Source organism: Lotus japonicus, chromosome 3 (genome assembly GCF_012489685.1).
Source record: "Lotus japonicus ecotype B-129 chromosome 3, LjGifu_v1.2".
Lineage (NCBI taxonomy): Eukaryota > Viridiplantae > Streptophyta > Magnoliopsida > Fabales > Fabaceae > Lotus > Lotus japonicus.
The window spans coordinates 72,105,107-72,126,706 of record NC_080043.1 but is presented as its reverse complement, the minus strand read 5'-3'; the positions used below and the strand labels follow the sequence as shown (position 1 = coordinate 72,126,706).

Below are 21,600 nucleotides of genomic sequence, written 5' to 3'. Positions count from 1 at the left end.
AATTGCAGTATATGCCACAGTTCAAAAGTTGTGGACGTGCGATGACCACAGCTGAAAAAAACCGTGGGATCTACATTGTATACCACAGTTCCACAATTGTGGGTAGTTCATGGCTACAGATTCCTAACCGCGGCAACCTAATCCCACAAATATAACCGTGGCCTTATAATAACACTAAACAAATTTCTTCCGCCAAAATTTCGTGTATCCCATGCGTGTTTTCAGTTTTGGCACAACTAAAGAATTAATTTTCATTAAAAAAAACTTAAAAGTAATAAAATAATAGAAATTACGTTCAAAATAAAATAAAATAAATAGAAACCCCCCAAATCCCTAACACCACACTCACGTAGACTACTTCAGAGAAAAGATTGAACCCTAACTTTCTCCTTCTTGGTTGAACGATTGTGATCCTCCTCCTCTGCTGGTACTGCTCATCTTGGCGACCCTCCTCTATCCGCCGGCGACTGCTTGTGCGACCCTCTTCTCTACGTTGCTGAGGTATTGGTTCTTGTTCCTGTACAATCAAATATGTGTTCTTGGCCCTTCTTGTTTCATGTTTCATTATGCCCTTCTTTGGTTGAAGAGATTGCAACGAGGTGGTTCTTGTGTTTTGAATGTGTATTGGTTGTGTGGGGAGGGGTGATTACCCATTGGATGGTGCTATCTCCTCTGTTGTTGGTTTTGGGTTCTCTTTGGTCCTGTCTTTCTCTGTTTCTGTTCTGTTTCTTCTTTGTTCCTATCTTTTCCTTTTGATCTTGTCTTGTCTTGTTTTCTTGGGTTAGTAATACAACTTTTGCTTACCCAAAAAAAGCTCTCAGTTACAATGCCTGCGTTTGGATTCTAATGTCTCTGTTTGCTCTCTAACATGTTCATAGAATTTTTCTGCATGAGAATATATTCATAAATTTTGTAGCATGACTGCATGAGGATCTACGACATTGTCTCATTCTATTGCAAAAACGAGTATTTTCTATTCAGGGGAAAAAACCGTCTTGTGAAGATAAGCCAATGAGCTAGTCAATTTGAGGCTGCTGTAAAAACTGATGCTTTGCTATATGAAAATATTGCTGCTGATCTTTTTATTTTTTTGGCTATGAACTGACATTGCTGCATTCTTGTTTGGATTGCCAGTTCTTTTCTTAAATCATTCAATTGCCAGTCCTTTTCTTAAATCATTCAATTGCCAGTTCTTTTCTTACTAAATCTGGTATTTTTTTTTCTGGTTCTGGCTTCTTGGTTGCTGCATATTTTTTGTGTATGCCCTGCTTTGATTCATGATGGCATCTTGGCTTAGCTTTATGTTGGACTTTGGCTGGACTTTTTCTCCTAGTTGTTTTCTTCTGTTGGTGTGCCCGTGAAGTGTAAGAGCAAGTCTGCTTGGCTCTAATGCTTTGTACTTATGCTGCTGCTGCTTTTCCTTTTTTCTTAGTCATGTTTCCTTTCCTCATCTCTTACTGTTTTAGTCTTCTACTGTCTTAGTTTTAGTATCTTCTTTTTCTATTTTTTCTAGCTTGCTTTTTTTCCATTTTTTCATGTATCCTTGGAAGCACCTCTCTTGGGAGAGTTTGTTCCCAAGACTTTATTTATCAATTGAATGATTTTGATTCTCTAAAAAAATGATTTTGATTCTCTAAAAAAAAACTTATAGTCAGTTCATGGAAATAGTGCATTGTCAATTTTGCTGCTATATTTGCACCTTAGAGAAGCTATATGTTATATTAGTTAGATTGTCAGTGGATATCTGCCTTAACAAATAAAAAGGCTATGCTTCTGAACTATTCCTTCCTTGGTTAAACAAAGAAAAAGGATAAATAAAGATTAGTAACTATGCAACATGCCCAGCAGCCAAGAAAACAATCCCACGATGCAATCTCCCAAACCATTAGATAAATAAAATCCCACTGTCACCCACGATGTTAAAATATGTTATGCAAGACTTAGATTTAATTTTTGAGATTGTTTCTTTCAATTTGGCTAAGCTTCATCTTGATTTTATGTTTGCATTTATTTCTTTTTATTAGGCTATTCTTCAAGATTCCATTCAGAACTCAAATGAAGAACGTTAACACCATCCATGATGAAAAAAAATGAAGAAATTTCTGCTATTAAGAAGCAACATAAAGATGAAATGACTGGTATGAAGAGGTAGATGGATGGATTAACATTACTTGTAAGGAACATGTTGAAGCTACAACACCCAAATTTAGATGAAGAAGAGATCTCTAATATGATGGAAGCTGCTCTTGGCAATGAAAATAGTGTAGCTCCGCATCGACCTATGTTCCTCCTCACGAAAAGGTATACTTGTTTAATTTCCTAAAATTTCTGGTATGTTGTGGGAAAATTTGCACCAAAAGGGGTGTATAATGTGCTTTCTTACCTTCTTCTCCTTGCCTTTTTTCCTTGGTTTCTAATCTCTTTTCTGCTGCTATTATTGCTTTTGGGCTGTTTTGTGGTTTGGTTGTTGTTTGTAGCGGAACTTTGTTGTGCATGCTTATAATGCTTTACATGATTGTACCCTGCTGTTTTGCTCTCTATGCTTGGATGCCCTCTTTTTTACAGTTTCTATGGCCTTTTTTTAAGCACTCAGTGCGATTATATTCTTGACTTATATGAAATGATTATTTGGATTGTTTATTTCACTAATTTGTGTGTATTGTGTTTCATGTTAGCAGAATGAGGAGAATGATGATTTTCATGAAAAAGGAGAAGGAGAAGAAGAAGTAGAAGAATATTGATTACTCTTGGAATTGATAGTATTTTCTAATATTGAAAGATTGTTTGGAACTTAGGATGACATCTTGAGATTTTATTTTGTTGGTGTTTATGTTGATTTTAACATTGTCATGAATTGACTAGAAGCTGTCAAGTTGAACAGGATTAGGCATTGCTATGATTTGGTCTTAGTTTCATGTGATTCAGTTTTTTGTATTGGCTCTATCTCTTGATATTGGTTGAACTAATCTTGGGCTTCTTTTAAATGAATTAACTTATGAAGAAAAAGTTGATTGTAATTATTTTAGTTGATGTGTACATTTGTTATTGTTATAATACTTTAATAAATTAGGTTATTAAAATATTATGGAAGCAAAACAGATGGTTCCCAAAATGTGGATTAGGTGCAAAACAATGGCTAAAAAACATGGTACAACAGCAGCTGCTACTCGTGGCATAAAATAAATCGTGGTTTTAAGCTTCCATAATAACCGTGGCTAAAAGCTATTGGCCACGGTTACAAACGAGTGGTGTAAATATAACCGTGGCTTTAGAGTTTATGTACAACCGTGGCGGAAATGTATAGGCCGCGGTTATGAATTAGTGGCGAAAAAATAACCGTGGCACTAGAGTTGTGTGTAAACCGCGGGTAAATTGTCTAATGCTACGGTTTATGACACGCGGTGCTAAATAAACCGCGGCCTTACGTTTTTTTAATAACCGCGGCTTAAACTTGGCAAAACCGTGGCACTTGAACTTGGCCACGGCCACATAACCCGTGACAAGAAAACCGTGACAGAACCGTGGCGTAAGCTTTTAGCCACGGTTTTTTCACATTGCACCGCGGTTTTCCGTCCGTGCTGGAAGGCCAAAAATGTTGTAGTGCATTATCACTAAGTGTACGAAATTTGAATATGAAACTTTAGTCTGGTCTGGTTGGAGCCTGTTCAATTTAAAGTCTTAAACCAATTGTTATTATTTTTATAGTTTTATGTACTTTTCTCCATTAAATAGTACAAAAAAACTTGCACCTCCTGAAATGCACAATGACGATTAGATAAAACATATATAGACTCAATGATTGACGATCTATTTTGACTTGGAGCTTTGGCTAAGAAGCGAGAGTGTGATTTTCAAACAAACTAAAAATGATTTGTTTATGTTGATGATATTGTGATTACAGGAAGTGATAGTGAACGAATTGGAAAATTTAAGACTTTCTGTTTTCAGATTAATGAGATCTTTATATCACAAAGAAAGCATGTTATGTACTTGCTAGCCGAGACTCATCTTATGAGGTCCAAACCTTGTCATGAGACCCCTTTGGAGCCAAGACTGAAACCTACAATAGAGCGAATTCCATTTTGGGACCTACAAAAGTATATAATATTGGTGGGTAAGCTGAACTATTTAACCTTCATCAATCCATATATTGCTTTCTCAATCAGTGTAGCACTCTCCCAACATTAATTGACTTTACGTAATTCCCTTCGCTTCTAACTTCCCCTGCTCTGATAAGAAGGTATTTAACTGATTGTACAACCATCATTCTACTAAAGCCTAACCAACTGAGAGCTGACAACAATTAATCTACTAATTGTCCTAATATTTTTTTAACATCAATTTTTTTATTAACCATGTACAAGGGTACCAAGTCAAATTACTTATCAAAATGAACAAATTATATAGTTGACAGACACAATAATGGTTGAATCTGCAATCATAAATGGAAAAGCTAAGGTTATTTAGTTTGGATTGAAGCCAAATCATGGACTTAAATTGAACGAAGTCTACAACCTTCTCGGAATCTAAAATACGCACTCTAAATATTGCATTTATTTATGTGGTTCTAAGGTTTTTATGCTTTGATATTCTTCGTTAGTTTGTTTGTTTAGAAATCTTCCTCTTGTAGCTATAAAAAAAGTGTGAAGAGCCAACCAGACAACCCATACTTCTTTCTTCTGGTTTAGTGTTAAGATCAAACTGATTAAATATTGTTGCTTGGACCCTGTAAAATAGGCCCACTAGCTTTTTCCATCTTATTTCTCTTATCATGCACTTTAATAATAAGTGCTTTACTATTAATTCTACCCGTAAATGCAAGGGTTTGAACCAAAATAGATGCATATAAAATGTTGGACTATGATTATAGTAGCAGTCATGATATGGTTAATAATGCACTCGATAAAAATCTAGAGTGAAATATCATGAGAAACTTTTCTGATAGATTCAACCAATTGTTTGTCTTCATTGGCAATTATAATTGTGGTAGACTTGATTGATTTGTGTCTGTGGCTAAAATATTTGGCGATTAACCAAAATGCTAACACGCAATAATTATCTAACCAATAATGGAATATAATTTGACAATTATTTAATTTTATTTCAGTAGTTGATTGCCTTTTGTGAATTTTGAAATTTTAATTTAAAGATTTGACAAAAATTATATATATTTTCTATTTTCCTTCCTTGTTTCTATTTTCTTTGCTTCTTTATTAACATAAACCATATCTTCTAAAATAATTTTAATTTACTCACAAAATGAATTTAGGGTTGTGTGAAAAATTAATTATCCAAATTAAAAAGAATTCACTTAATAACCCATATATTTAAATAAATTAACATGATAATATTTCAATAAATTATTACAATTCAATTTTCAAGTAAGTTAATAAATATACAATTTAATAATATTACAATTAAAATTAATATATTAATGTCAATAATAAATTAATGATAATAATAATTATAAAAAATTCCATTAATGCATTTGGTAAAAGTAAAATTTGGTTTTGATTTTGAATTAAATAAATTTTCATGATACATATGGACTGAACCCTGAAACAGAATGAGTCCAGATTCATAGTTCGCTCAACAGCATACACATCCACAATTTTCTCTCTATTTCTTACTTCTTATCACATTGCATCATATATCACATTTATCTCATCTCGTATCTTTTTTTTCTCTCTGATGTCTACATCCAAGAGAGGTCAATAGACTATGAATCATGAAATCTCTATCATGCTTGACGCACCGGTGTAAGATGGATTTAATTTCACAAAGCAAACCACTTTTATTAATAAAATTAAAAATCAAAACTCTAAATACTCATAACTTGAATCAAATTCAACATCTATTGCTTACAAAATTCAGAATAAAAAGATAATTAACTTCTCCGGAACCCTAGTTCTGTAGTTGCGACATTCAATTCTCATTCATTGTGGTGGACACCACGCTCAAAGGCCCAGGGCATCTCCTCACGGAGACTGGCCTCTTCCTCCTTAGTGAAGATGGTGTTCTATACCCGATCCACAATGCACTGGCTCAGGATATCAAGCAGATCTGCCCTCGCTATCTTGTTGCTCAAATCGGTTCCTCCCCATAAGAAGTTTCTCATGATCCTCTTTTCTTCCTTCCTTTGGTATCCAAAAGAAGGAGAGGAAAACAAAGGTAAAGTGGTGAGGAAAATCTTGATCAAACAAAGCCTCCCACCCATAAAAAGAGTCCTATGTTTCCAAGAAGAGAGTTTATGCTTCATCTTCGCCAAAATAGGTTGCCAAAGAGAAGCCCGTCTAGGATTGCCTCCAATTGGTATTCCAAGGTAGAGAAAAGTCGTTTTAGCTAATTTTCAGTTTAGTATTGAGGTGTACATCCGGAGGTCATCTTCCGGCACACAAATACCTACACAACAGCTTTTGAGAAAGTTGACCTTGAGGCCCGTAGCCAATTCAAAGCACCGAAGTATGCATTTTATTGTAAAAACATTATGTAGCGTTGCATCCCCCATTAACATGGTATCATCTGCAAACTGAAGAACCGCCACTTCAACCTCCTCATTTTTTCCACCTTGAAGCCAACCAGTTTTTTGCAGCAAGTCAATTTTTTTGAAAACATTATTTTATTTTATTGTTAACAAAAGTTCATGCCTCTTTATGATATGTTTACGGGATGTAGGTTTCAGAGAAGCATGGAATTTTCTTATTTACTAAATTGCTCTCGTAATTTTAATCAAGATGTGGTGAACACCAAATTACTCACTAAGAGTGCAGTTTCAAATAATCATAGACAAAAGGCTTGAGGGGGAGTGACGTTGGAATTTTCCTTGGAGAAGGGTCACGTTCGATTGAGAATCACAGCTCCAAGAAGTGATGATGGCAGCACTATGCTCTTTTCAACCAAAATAGGGCTTTGAAGACAAATGGATTTGGAAGGGAACACCTAAAGGTTTGTTACCAGTGAAATCTGCCTATGAGATGCAATTGATGTGAAACACGCGAGCAAACAAGGATGTGCTCTTAAAGATATGGACCATTGTTGCGCCCTCAAATATTCAAGCGTTTTCCTAGAGGGTTCTTCATGATAGAATTCAAATGAAAGCAAACCTCGAGAAGATAAATATTGTGCAGCAGGGTGTGGATTGTTTGTGTGTTCTCTACTCTGAAAAAAGAGAAAGATTTGTCACATCTTCTGTTCTCCTGCAATTTCTCTTGGAAGGTGTGGATGAGATGTTATCATTGGCTTGGAGTTAGCACTATGATGGAAGAGAAGTCTGCTGCCCATTTTCTGCAAAATGGGCAAGGGGTGTCTAGTGGTGCTGCTTGGAGTTGGTTGACGGTTTAGGCTGCAGCAGTTTGGTCAATCTGGTTACATAGGACTGATATACTTTTGAATTATGGATCAATCAATGTGGAGAAGGTGGTGGAATTAATCAAATTCCTTTCTTGGAAATGGTTAAGATGCAAAAGAAAGGGGTTTAACTGCTCTTCCTATGAATGGTCTGCAAACCCGAGAATGTGTTTGGGGGTGAGAAAAACCTGGAAGCTCTGTTTACAGACCAGGAACCTCTACTTGCTTCACTCGAGTTTTCATGGAAAGGCTGGGTTAAAAGTCAATGGTGGCTTATTACACTTCACTGCTTGGTTTTGTCACAAAATCTCTCCTTGTTGCTGTGCAGTTCGGTGGTGTGGCTGCTCTTTAGTTGATTGCAGGGTGGTTTCTTCGTTGTCTTCTTCTTGTAGGTCAGATAGGTTTGGCTTTTTGCTTTTTGCTTCTTGCCGGGATTGTTTTGCGCAAGGCCTGTGTGCCTCTTGCTGTTCGTTTTTTTCTCATTTTCTTTTGTTCTCCTCCCTCTCCCCTTGTATCTGGTTCCTTATCACTCCTAGTACTTTTCTTTTTAATATATAAATTTGGCATTCCAATAAAAATAGAGATGGCATGGAAAAGGGGAAGTATTAGAAAATTAAATAAAAACAAAACTGATTAAATGCAGTACACAATGTTGATGGTTATTTACTTCATGAAGTCAATCGTCCAATTTTCCTATTCAATCAACCATTTTTTTGTGTTAAATAAGATTATAACTATCATATACATAAATTTTATGATTTATGATGTACCGTGTGTACCCTTTAGTAATTTTCATTCAAATCGTGAACATTTACATCTTGTTAGATCTATATCGTATTTGTTTAGAAGTAAAATAGAAATTGTGTTCTTATTATGGTCTTATGAAACAACAATTTCTTTCATATTGCTACCTAAATGGAATGCAACAAGTCGACAACGCATGAAAATTTCTTTCAATTTCTTTCACTCGCGCGTTTCCCAGGAAACGCGCGAGTGAGGACAAAGCGCGCTGAAAAGACTCGTGTTGTTACCGTGAGACCAGTCGTCAAGTCAGGATGTTACAATTGGTATCAGAGCCGACCTCTCCCAGTACGGTGTGGTTCGAGGACAAACCAAGCGGAAGTTGGTGGGCCTGTGACGCCCTGAGCTGAGAAGGGCGATAATTGATCGCCTTCTATGTGGAGGGACGCACCACACCCGAAAAAGAGGTATTCCGAGACTGTGTAGGGATGGACTATACAGTTGAGAAAGGCATATATGATTTGATTGTACTACCCATAACAACAAGTTGCAACTTCTTTTCGGGAGCCCAACTCATAAGAACTCCATGGTTAAGTGTGCTAGCCTTGGAGCAATATTATGATGGGTGACCTCCTGGGAAGTTTTCTCGGGAAGCACGCGAGTGAGGACAAAACACGCTGAAAAGACTCGTGTTGTTACCGTGAGGTCAGTCGTCAAGTCAGGATGTTGCACTTAGCATTTCGTTTAAATTCATACAAACCTATGTTTCGTGAATTATTGAATAATGATAGATATTATAAAAATTAAGATGATGTTAGTGGGTGATGAAGATAGTGGTGGCCGTCGAGGTGGCTGCGACAATGGCGATGGCGATGGCGGTGATGGAGGGTAGGGGTGGCTGGAAAGGTGGTGGTGGTGATGCTGATAGGTGGTTGTGACGGTAGTGTTGGGTGGTGGGTAGTGGCAGTTGGTAATGGTGGTGTAGGGTCGTGGAGGCAGCGTTTGTGGTGGTGGATTGTGTTGTAGAGAGTATTATGGTGGTGGCAGCAATAGCGGTGGTGGTTTGGGTGGTGGCGACGATAGTGGTGGTGTTGGAAGGTGATGGTGGTGGCATTGGTAGTCAAGGTGGTGGCGGCAGTGGAGGGAGATGGTTGTGGCGGTAGCAGTAGTGGTGGGTCATAGTGGTGGTGGCGGTGACGATGGTAGTGGAGGGTGGTGAAGGTGGTGGTGGTGGTGGTAGTGGATGGTGTTGGTGGTGGCAATGTTGTAGGGTGGTGGTGGCGGCAGTGGCGGTGGTGGCAGCGTTGGCAGCGGTGGTGGTAGTGGTGGTGTTTAAAGGTGATGGTAATGATGGTGGTAGCGGTGGGCGGTGGTTGTGGTGATGGCGGCAGTGGCCGTGGTGATGGTAGAAACGATAGTGGTGGAGGGTGGAGGGTGGGGCCGTGGATTAAATATTTTCACGTAGCTTATATGTCACACACTTATCATGTTGTATCCATCATCTATAGGGTGTATTAAATAATTTATCATTTTAATGCATAAGAGGAGAACGATGTATAAGCTTATACAATATAATGTTAACACCAAATAATGGATATGTCCATAATGTATTGTATAAGCTTATATTATCATGTCTAATACGGCGTACCAATGAGCAATAAGTGTTGAAGAGAATCTAGAAAGAGAAAGTGAGAGAAAAGTGCACGGTTCTTCACCATCTTTATCTCCTACACAAAAACCGCCCAAGGTCAACCACAAACACATCATTCACTTCATCTTTTGCTCTTCTATTCTTCATTAAAGGGGTATAGAATCTCATGAGCTTGCTTGTTTTGGTCTTCTTTTAGAAAAAGGCTGAGTCTTTTATTTTACACTTGCTTAAAACCCTGCTTAGTCTTTATTAAAGATGAAGCTATGAACAAGAGCTTCAAGCTCATGTAATTTGTTGAAAAAAAGTTTTTGTTTTGGATGTTGGAATATGTTTTTTTTGTTAATGTTGATGCCATGGTAATGATCTTGTGAACCATGGAATTTATTTTTGAAAAAAGCTTAAGTTTTGAGATTTAAAAGTTTTTGAGATGAGTTTTGCCTAAAGTCTCTTCATGAATGTTGAAGTCTATGTCTTGATGAGTATGTTGATGGTTTTTATTTTAAAAAATCTTGAGTTCTAACATCTCTGAATAATTCGAGTATAGAACTTATGAAAGTGTCTTTGTAAATGTTGTTCCCACAGAATGGATCTATAGATATGTAAAAGTAATTTTTTAAAAGAATGAGTCTTAACTCTTAGAAAAATTCTTGAACTTGGATTTTCTTAAACTTTGAGCCTTTTGAAATTTCATGATGATCAAATGTTTATTTTTGAACTTTGAAGTGTTTTTCAATATAGATTTACTTATTTCAGGCTTATGTGATAGTTGGTTTTGAAGAAAGTATGCATAAGAAAGAGAGAAATATTTCATGTTAAAACTTGTCTTAAAATGATATTTAAGTGTATTTGCAAGTAGTAATGTTGTTAGAAGGTTTGAAATAAAATTTGAACTATGTTTTTGTTATTGTGGCCGAGAACAAAGACATGGGGAATGGATGGAAAATTTTATGAGTTGTGTTTTAATATGTGAAAATGGAGTAATTGGTGCAAATTTTTTAAGAGAGAAACTATTGAATGGTTGATCAGTTTGTGCTTACTTGAATTAGGAAAATTTCTTTGAATGTGTGTGGAAGATACCTTAATGAATATCCTAAAGGAGAATGAGAGAAAACTGTTGAATTTTTATTCGTACCTAGCTTTTAGCAAAGAGATGAGTAATTAGCTTTAAAAAATGTTCTTTTAAGTTAAGAGTTTTGCTTGAGTTTATTAGTTTGCGCAAGTGTTTATGGACCTTAGAACGATTCTAAACCTCAACCTAAGAGTAGTGCTTTAGTGGAGGAAATAAATAAGTTAAAATGTGTGTATGTGAAGGTATAAAGTGTGATACAAGGAAAGAGTCAGAAAGAATTCGTAGGAAAGAAAATGACAAAGGTAAGGGAACTTCGAGTTTTGGGTGATGCATTTATGTGTTATATATATTGTATGCTTGATGGAGTTATGTCGTTGATGAGACATTGCGAGTGGCACTTAAATTGGATGACAAGTGACACTAAGTGTATGGGTATATGATCAATGAATTGTTACAAGTGATTCTTGAAGTGTGTGATTATGAATTGATCGATGTATTCATGTGACTCTTTGAGGTATGTGATAAGATGATATGACATGTTGCTGAATCATTGTGTTTCACTAAGTGTTATATGTTTTCCATATGAAATTGTGATGTCGATTGTTTATCGAATGCGAGAGCAGAAGGAAAAACAAGCTATTGGCTAGACGTGAGATCTTATAACACCTCATGCATGAGGATGATACGACTTTGGGGGAGCAACATAGTGTTAAAAATAATAACTGATGGAGAATTTATTTAAAAATCAATTAACGTTTTAGAAGTATGTTTTCTTTATGAAAATAAAAAATTAAACACAAGAGCTTTCTAAATGGAAAAAATTTGTTCTATGCTTTTATGAATAAAAATGCATAAATTATCTAAGTAAACTCATCACATATTTCATGAACTAAAGAAAGTTTCACCTTCTACATAATGCGAGACTTTCTTTCAAAAAGAATCCTAAAGATATTTTTGAAGGCAAAAGGGGGAGAAACTTTATATGGAATTCACTGAACAACGGTCTTGAAAGAAAAATAATCAAAATTCTTCTCACAACAAACTAAATTCCAAGCTAGACACCAAAATCTACAATTCTCACCGAATGGAATCACACTAAACAACAACCTTCATTGTAAAAATGATGGAAATCTTCCTTATGTCGAGGGAGATTGAGTGATGTAGGCATCGAGGATCTAGATGTAGGCTTACCCAGATGTAGGCATCGAGGATCCAGAGTGGTTGTTGGGTTTTTATTTATTTATTTTTAATTAATTGTTGGATGGAATTGGACGAAAAACCAAAATCACAAACAGAGATAAATGTCAGGGACTAAAATTGTAATTTTTATAATTTAAGGACCAAAGCTACTCATAGGTATAAGTTGGGGACTGAAAGTGTTATTAAATCAATTTTTATATAGTTAATTATAATTTAAATCAATTATTTAAATTTATGTAAGTTATTCAAAAAATTAAAACCTTTATATAAGCTTTTTATCATATTAAAATTATATATTTTTACTAATACATAATATTTTACATATACTCTTAATTTATAATTCAATGTATTTTTTTTTTGAGCCAGTATAATTCAATGTATTTAAGAAAAATAGAAGAAGTCGTATTCTAGATTGACGACTTATAATAAAACAAAAATTAAAAACCCAACTCGTTCTAATTGTATACCATCAAATTGGCATAGAAGGTTTGTTTTAAAATGAACCTCATAATAAATTTAATATCGTGAGGTATGGGTGCCAATACATCAGCGTTCTCAAGTGAGATTACCTGAAGTGGTACTTCCTCAATTCAGACAGATCATGGAAAAGAATAAGCATACCTAGCTAGACAGTCTGCTACACCATTGCTACTACGACGCACAAAAGAAACATAAACATTATAAAAAATGAGACACTAACGAACGACAATCTGAAATAATTGTAGCTAAATAAGAATGGCCATGGGATGAGAGAAGTCACTCCCTATATAGCAAGCAATTTTTTTCCACACAAATCCTTGGAAAAGAATGGGCCCAAGAAGTTGGTACTTGCAAAACACTTCATAGCTCAAGTCAATAAACTGAGGGAGAAACTATAATTAAGGTTAGAAGATAGTATGTGCCTGAGTAGTATTCTCTTAACATGTATTTATACATGTTCTATCCAAGAACATAGAGATGAGGTACGGTACCTAGAGTGAAATGATCGTGATGTGAGAATCTAGAGAGAGTTTAGAGCGCAACCGCTTAGAGAGAGAAAGTAACTGAATTTCAAGCTTGTTATTTCTCAAATGAGCTAAGAGTCCCTTACAATTAATTCTCGCCCCCTATTTATAGACTTGGGGCTGGGGTTAGCATTCCTGACCACCCTTAGTGGGCCGGCTGGGCCTCCTGGGAGAAGGCCCAACTCTCTGGCTCGTGCGTCGCCCCCAGACAAACGTCCCTGGGCGAGGGCCCCTGGGGTCTCGCCCAATCCACTACACTAGAGTTTAATAAACTTGGATCAAATCATGCGCATGTATGATAGAATTTTTTTTAGAAGGATTAATAAAATATAAATATGGCATAAAGGTTGAGACTCTCAAGCAGAAAGAACGCAACCCCAAGACAAGAGAACATCGCAGGATAGAGAGAAGGCCCCGAACACCCACACAAACCAACCTAAACTAGTACGACAACAAAACCAAGAACGCCCCAAGGGAAAAAAATTCCTCGAGGAAGAGAAAAGAAAACCCAAACGAAAACCAAATGCAAAGCACCCCTAAAAGCCTGACCCAAACCCAACCAGAGACAAGTAGCAGGAGAGCCCACGTTAGGGGACACCGTATAACCTAGGGGGGTTCGCAATGAGGTGGTTTTCATAGCCTTGAATGGCTTCCTCATCAGTGCCCAACGGAACAACTCCAAGCTGCTTAACAAGAAGAAAATCCCTTCGTGCTCTCGTCATAGCTCCGACGAAACCCCAAGCCTCGAGAATGATCAGCGAGGAGCCCTTGTTTGGCGAGACCTCTACCAACAAAATATTAGCGACCTCTTCGATCGACACTCCAAACTCCCCCATATTCTTCCCTACTGCAACAACTTTCTTAGGTCGGTCTCTCCTCTTGCAGCCCGACCCTCGCTCCAACCACAGCTTGTCAAAATAGAGGAAAGGCTCGGCAGCCCCTCATGAATACCTACATAAAAAAAACACTTCAGAGGGCACATTGCCCAGTTTAGGAAAAAGAAGCGCACAAGAGCATATCTCGTCCTTCGAGTCAACCAAAGGGGCAACACCACCACTACGACTAGCGACGATGATCTCTGGGAAAAGAAGCGACCACGGGCAGCTCCGGCATGACGAATCAGTGTTTCGCCCTCCGAAAAAGCAATAGAGCAACGAGCTCTCCCACCCCCAGCCAGTCGCAGAAAGTGGAGCATCATCAACGTAAGCCGTCAGAGGCGGAGAAAATCTTGTTCCCTCTCTATGACCAGAACTCTCTAATATCGGAAACCTCGCAAGACCCACCGACAGGGTCGAGTCTCCCAACCCCACGCCGTTGAAGAGGTTGGTTGCAAGGGACACCATCTCTAACGATGAGTATCTAGAGAAGTCAATGCGGGAAACTCTTCCAACCCTCCTCTGTCTCTACACGAAACAGCTCACAAGCTTTTCAATTTGGTTGAACAACCCACATATGTGGTATAGTAAGATGCGATCTTAGGAATCCCGTCCACGAAGAGGGTGGACGCTAAATTGGAGGAAGCTTTTCCCCTATCCTCACAACCTTCGCTCTCATAAGCTGGTCCCCGTCCGTAGAGGCAGCATCATCTGGGCCAGGGCCTCCGGTGAAAGAGGGCTACCGAAAAGCTTGAGAAGCAGGGGTGGAGGCCCTAGGATAAGGAGAGGAAAAAGGGGTGGAGGCCCTAGGCGGGATCGAGATATGAAGCAATTTCTCCAAGCAGAAAAAACAAATGTATGATAGAGATATATTGACATATAACATAAATTATTTTGTAGTAGTAGATATTACTTTAATTAGGAATCTTTATTCTCATACACATTGCACACTGTTAATATTGGGTCAAAGTAATAAGTCTATCATTTTATTACGTAGAAGTTTGCCCACAGTCTAAGTTTCCAAAACTTTAGAATGATTGGAATGTCAAAGATCCGAGACAACCTCTGGTCTAAAGCAATGAATTGCTTGACCTGCCTCCTCCATTACACTCATGATTCAAAATGAGCTTAAAAACTTCAACACATGCGTCCGAAATTATATGAGCCGAATTTGTACTGTGGCAACATATGTCCTCAGTGTTCATTTCTCTGTGTTCAAGTCAGTCCCTCCTTGCTTTTGTTGGGGTTGATTGCAATGTAAGTCCCACATTGCTAATGAAGGAGGAAAAAGATCAAGTTATGCATCTTGGAGAAGTACCACATCGCTTAGATTAGTGAGGGGTGGGAGGGTCCAAGACTATATATAGGGATCTCAAACTCCTTGTTTCAACACACCAAAACACCAAAGATGTAGCACCTGAAAACACTTTTAGTTTATATTTGTGTTTTCTTTTTCTCTTATGCTCTTGATTTAGAGCATTGTGAGATGTAGTTCAAATATTTACTTTGGAGAGTGTGGGTGTACTGGGGTCATGGGGTGGTTGAGAGTGAAGTCTATGTGTTGTAACAATTTTCACATAGTGTTTATTCTCTGGTTGTCGGTTTTGACAACGACCGTGGTTTTTCTCCGGTTTTGGAGTTTCCACGTTATATTCTTATGTTGTTGATTACGCTCCTGGTTTATTTTACTTCTTTAGCTGTGTTATTTCCTAACAGTGGTATCAGAGCTTCCGGTTCGATGGATATCACTTTGTGTGATATTGCGAAGGTGCTATTGAAGTGTGGCATTGTGAAGTGCTGTTTTTGGGAGGTTCTGGCTAGGAACCAACCTGGTGCACGGTTTACAGTCGGTTTGCAGCTGTGATGATGATGTGATGGAGGAATTGATGCAATCATGATTACACAAGGCGTTCTGGGCATGCAATTGCCCAGGTGGCACACGGGCATTGGTGGATATAGATGCAAGGTGTGTGGTGATAGCGTGCGGGCATTCGTTGGCGTTGATGCAAGGTACGTGGTTATGTCGATGACTGATGAACTTCCGGAGAAAGCCAACATGGAAGTTGCACCATAAATGTTCAGTAAGGTTTTGGCATGTGGAAATTCTTGGAATGGTTTAGTTCCAAGTAAATAAAATTCTTGGAATGGTTTAGTTCCAAGTGAAGAAAAATTCTTGGGATGGTTTAGTTCCAATGTAGTGTACTCTTTTATGGTGGAGTATGATAATTTAATTTGTCGGTATATAGACAATGAGAATTATGTTTGTCGGTGTAGACAATGAAGACTGAAGACCATTACAATCAAGGTGGAGATTGTTGGGGTTGATAGCAATGTAAGTCCCACATTGCTAATGAAGGAGGAAAAAGGTCAAGTTATGCATCTTGGAGAAGTATCACATCGCTTAGATTAGTGAGGGGTGAGAGGGTCCAAGACTATATATAGGGATCTCAAACTCCTTGTTTCAACACACCAAAACACCAAAGATGTAGCACCTGAAAACACTTTAAGTTTATATTTGTGTTTTCTTTTTCTCTTATGCTCTTGATTTAGAGCATTGTGAGATGTAGTTCAAATATTTACTTTGGAGAGTGTGGGTGTACTGGGGTGGTTGAGAGTGAAGTCTATGTGTTGTAACAATTTTCACATAGTGTTTATTCTCTGGTTGTCGGTTTTGACAACGGCCGTGGTTTTTCTCCGATTTTGGAGTTTCCACGTTATATTCTTATGTTGTTGATTGCGCTCCTGATTTATTTTACTTCTTCAGCTGTGTTATTTCCTAACAGTGGTATCAGAGCTTCCGGTTCGATCGATATCACTTTGTGTGATATTGCGAAGGTGCTATTGAAGTGTGGCATTGTGAAGTGCTATTTTTGGGAGGTTCTGGCTACGAACCAACCTGGTGCACGGTTTACAGTCGGTTTGCAGCTGTGATGATGATGTGATGGAGGAATTGATGCAATCATGATTACACAAGGCGTTCTGGGCATGCAATTGCCCAGGTGGCACACGGACATTGGTGGATATAGATGCAAGGTGTGTGGTGATAGCGTGCGGGCATTGGTTGGCGTTGATGCTAGGTACGTGGTTATGTCGATGACTGATGAACTTCCGGAGAAAGCAACATGGAAGTTGCACCATAAATGTTCAGCAAGGTTTTGGCATGTGGAAATTCTTGGAATGGTTTAGTTCCAAGTGAATAAAATTCTTGGAATGGTTTAGTTCCAAGTGAAGAAAAATTCTTGGGATGGTTTAGTTCCAAGTGTAGTGTACTCTTTTATGGTGGAGTATGATAATTTAATTTGTCGGTATATAGACAATGAGAATTATGTTTATCGGTGTAGACAATGAAGACTGAAGACCATTACAATCAAGGTGGAGATTGTTGGGGTTGATTGCAATGTAAGTCCCACATTGCTAATGAAGGAGGAAAAAGATCAAGTTATGCATCTTGGAGAAGTACCACGTCGCTTAGATTAGTGAGGGGTGAGAGGGTCCAAGACTATATATAGGGATCTCAAACTCCTTGTTTCAACACACCAAAACACCAAAGATGTAGCACCTAAAAATACTTTAAGTTTATATTTGTGTTTTCTTTTTCTCTTATGCTCTTGATTTAGAGCATTGTGAGATGTAGTTCAAATATTTACTTTGGAGAGTGTGGGTGTACTGGGGTCATGGGGTGGTTGAGAGTGAAGTCTATGTGTTGTAACAATTTTCACATAGTGTTTATTCTCTGGTTGTCGGTTTTGACAACGGCCGTGGTTTTTCTCCGATTTTGGAGTTTCCACGTTATATTCTTATGTTGTTGATTGCGCTCATGATTTATTTTACTTCTTCAGCTGTGTTATTTGAGCTTTCTCTTTAGCCCAATACCCATTCAACTAAGTTTTTGGGTGCTACGACAAGATCGGGGCAAAAAAGGTATAGAAAGTTTCCATTTGGGTCATGGGGTTTCATGCATTTAAGTTGCATCCAACTTCCCTCCCCTCCTCTTTTCATCTCGGCCATGGTCATCTCGGTTGGGCACCCCATTGTCTGGTTCTTTACTAACACCGCCGTTTATTTCTAATTTTCCTTATGAATCCTCTGTTCGAGCTAGCTCTCTTTAATTTTCACCCACCACCTATGCTCCCAGGGCCGTGGGGGCCTTTAGGTGAAAAAGGCGGCTGCCTAAGGCCCCCAAAAATAAAAGGCCTAATTTTTTTTTAGTTATAAATGACCAAAGAGTGAACATAAGCATTCGATTGGAAAAAAACTCAACTAATTAGTAAAATTAAATGAACGTTGTGAAGTTGGAAATTGCAAACAGAATTGAATAACTGAATAATACAATATATAAGAGTCATTGGAAATCCTACCAGAAATAAAGACATATAGTGGATCAAAACAAAATAAATAAAAATCATTTCTCTTCCCTAAAAATTAGTCAATTAAAAAGGGAAGTTACATAATATTCTTTTTGAAAATAAGTTACATCAATATCATCTCTTTTAAAACTATTCAATATTATCATTGTTATGTACTTCTGTAGTTCTGTTTCATCAATAATCATTTTCTAAAATATATTTTAGACTTTAGGAATTAGTTTATTTATATTTTTTTAGTATTTTATTTAAGCCCCTTTAAAAAAATTCTTGTTAAAAAAATGCCCCTTTAACATTTTCGCCTTAGGCCCTAAAATGTCTGTACACGGCCCTGTATGCTCCTCCATTCATCCACCACCACCACCACCTCCTCCACCTTTTTTCCATGCACCTTGTCTTTCTCAGCCACCCAACTTTGTTCTCATAATGGTGAATGAAATACTTCACAAAAGGTGTGTTTGGTGATATGCGCTAATGCATGAGATATTGCTACTTGGACGTTGTTGCTGGATTTGAATGGTGTTTAATTTCTCTTAAGTTTCGTGTAGATTAAAAAAAAAAAAACAAGAAAGGAAAAGTGACTTCTTAGATCACACATAAAATGTGTTTCCCTGTGAATTCTTAGATCTTCCCATTATCATCTTTTCTTGGGACATGCTTCTATTCTCAGCACCAAGTGGAAGGTAACTAGCTAGGTAAGCCAGGAAGGTTGGTATCTGAATCCCATGCCTTTTTTTTGGCTTTTTGATGATTGATGAGGGTGAAAATTGACAAAATACAAACAGTTATTGTATGCGTTGGTGTTACTAATTAAGTTTGAGTCTGAATAATGGTTGCAGGCATAGTTGATTTTCTATAGATTTCATTGACATCTCATTAGCACACATGCATAAATTTTTATTCTTAAATTTGTCTCTTATATAAATGTCATTAAATCAGTCCTTTATATAAAAACGTTCACCAAAATGTTAACATCATCACATGAATGCCAAAACTTTCTTGGAGATTTATAAAACAATTAATTTATACAGGAAGAACCAGTCCGCGATCTGGATCATCTGCATTTGCTATAGGGGTGCTAGCTGCAGAGAATTAGCAAATCGGACCGTAACAAATAATAATAGAGGCGATATATGATAAAAAATTAATATAATTGCTGATAAAAATCCCTATCACGCTTGACATTCCGGTCTAAGATGGATTTAATTTCAAAAAGCAAACAATTCATATTAATTTATGAAATTGATAAAATTGAAAATCTGAACAGTAAATTGCAAAGATATATAATCTCCTACTACGTAGAATTTCGGAACCCTAGCTAGTTGTAATTATATAACCGCAGCAGAATCAAATCCTAATTTATCGTCTCGTCGGGATCGACGCCTTCAAAGGCCCATGCATTCTCTTGACGTAGCGCCTCCTCTTCCTCCTTCGTGTAACCAATGTCAATAATACCAAAGAGCTTCCTCATGAACTCCACATTTTTGTTCTGTATCCCATTGGCAATGGTCTGGGTCACAAAATCAAGCAGCTCCTTCATGTTCAGGTAGTTCGCCGCCAAACACAGCCCCCACAACTCGTCGTAGCTCAGCGCCTTTGCGAACTCCGCGTCAAAATCCTTCCCTTCTTCTTTATCCTTATTGGCCTCGTCTTTATCATCGTCCGCGGCGCGGTGGTGCTTGCAGTACTCGATAATATTGACGAGCTCTCGGCTTTTGATTTCGGGGAGGGGAATGACCGCGTTAGAATCAATATCATCAATAAAGTTCTGCACGGTTTGCATCTGTTTTGCAATCGATGGCTCCACCTCGAAGATCTCACCGTCTGCGGTTTTCAGCGATATCATCTTTGATGAGGAGGATGATGATGATGCTTCGGCCGCCATTGTTGTTGTTGCAGAAAGAGGAGAAAATCAAAGGAAGAGGAAGAGAAAGAGAGAGAGCTAAACTGCTAAAGTTAACAAGTAGAAAGAAGGATATATGCTTTTCAGGAATATTGAATTTTGATTTCGGCTTGATTCTATTTCTATTTTGTGTTATCTTTTGGGATTTTTTATTTTTTGACTTATAACCTGAGAAGATAATTTTTTTAGGAAAATATAAACCTTGTCATTTTGTCAATAAACTCAATGTGTTAACATTCTTCTAAGTCAAACTATCCTTATCTTTTTATTCTGTGTGCTGAAGGCCTAGGGATGGCAATGAGTCTCGAACCCATAGGGTACCCGCAAAAAATACCCACAATGGATAGGGTAAAAACCCGCTAGATGGGTATGAGGTTGGGTATGGGTAATTACCCGCAAGAAGTAGTGGGTACGGGTGCGGGTATGGGTACTATAGTACCCAACCCGCTGTATACCCGCCCACATTTTATTATTATTATTATTATTATTATTATTATTATTATTATTTACTAATATATGAACAAATTAACTTAAGTTATAGCTTTCAAACTTACACTTTTTTAAAAAAAATATAGGTAAGTATTTAAGGGATTCATAATCATTGCTAATTTACTCACACATATTTTTAATAATAGTAAGTTAATAACCTACAACTTTAGGACTATATTATAAATTTAAAATTATATATTTCTCGCTTATTTCTTCTAAAAAATGCTTAGTCGAATGATTTTATTTATTAAGTATTTGGATAATTTTTTTATTAGTGTTTTTTATTTAAAAAGTTAGTTGTATTTTTATTTTCTATTAACAAAAATAGATTTTGGTTAGCTAAATTGCGGGTAATGGGCACGGGTACGGGCATATAGGTACCCAGAGGGTCTGGGGACGGGCATTCAAGTTGTTACCCACACGGGTATGGGGACGGGTACGAGTAATTTTTGAAAACGCGGGTATGGGGATGGATACTATAGTACCCTACCCAAACCCTACCCATTGCCATCCCTAGCTGAAGCTTTGTCTGGTCTAATACAAGATAAGGTTAATAAGAAAGAATTGCATGGTATTCAAGTAGCTAGGGGAGCCCCTGTTGTGAGTCACCTTTTCTTTGCAGATGATAGTTTGATTTTTTCTAGGGCCTCTGTGGAAGAGGTAAACTGTTTAATGGCTCTTCTGAAACAGTATGAGCGAGATTCAGGTCAGCTTGTCAATTTGGACAAATCTGAGATATCTTTCAGCCGAAATGTGACTGATACCAGTATGGATATGATCCGCGCAAGGATGGGAATAAAGGTTGTAGTAGTTCATGACAAATATCTGGGCTTGCCTACTGTAATTGGGATCCAAGACAACTACTTTCAATAGAATACATGAGCGGGTATGGAGGAAGCTACAGGACTGAAAAGGGAAGACTTTGTCTAGAGCAGGGAAATAAATTCTTATCAAATC

The 21,600-nt window shown here is 37.5% G+C and overlaps 1 protein-coding gene and 1 long non-coding RNA gene across 2 annotated transcripts; one reads left to right on the top strand and one right to left on the bottom strand.

The window, feature by feature from the left end:
• Positions 1 to 349: 349 nt before the first annotated feature.
• LOC130745681 (uncharacterized) lies at positions 350 to 3,017 on the top strand. Its single transcript, XR_009021845.1, has 3 exons — positions 350 to 501; positions 2,025 to 2,301; positions 2,679 to 3,017. It is a non-coding gene; the product is annotated as an uncharacterized LOC130745681 (long non-coding RNA).
• A 16,588-nt stretch (positions 3,018 to 19,605) lies between these two features.
• LOC130744661 (SKP1-like protein 11) lies at positions 19,606 to 20,136 on the bottom strand. Its single transcript, XM_057596826.1, has one exon. It carries the CDS (start codon positions 20,134 to 20,136, stop codon positions 19,606 to 19,608), a length of 531 nt encoding a protein of 176 aa, XP_057452809.1.
• Between the last annotated feature and the right edge of the window lie 1,464 nt (positions 20,137 to 21,600).

Bases quoted from the DNA above. Each gene is read 5' to 3' on its own strand.
- LOC130744661 (XM_057596826.1), bottom strand. From the start codon at position 20,136: ATGGCGGCCGAAGCATCATCATCATCCTCCTCATCAAAGATGATATCG.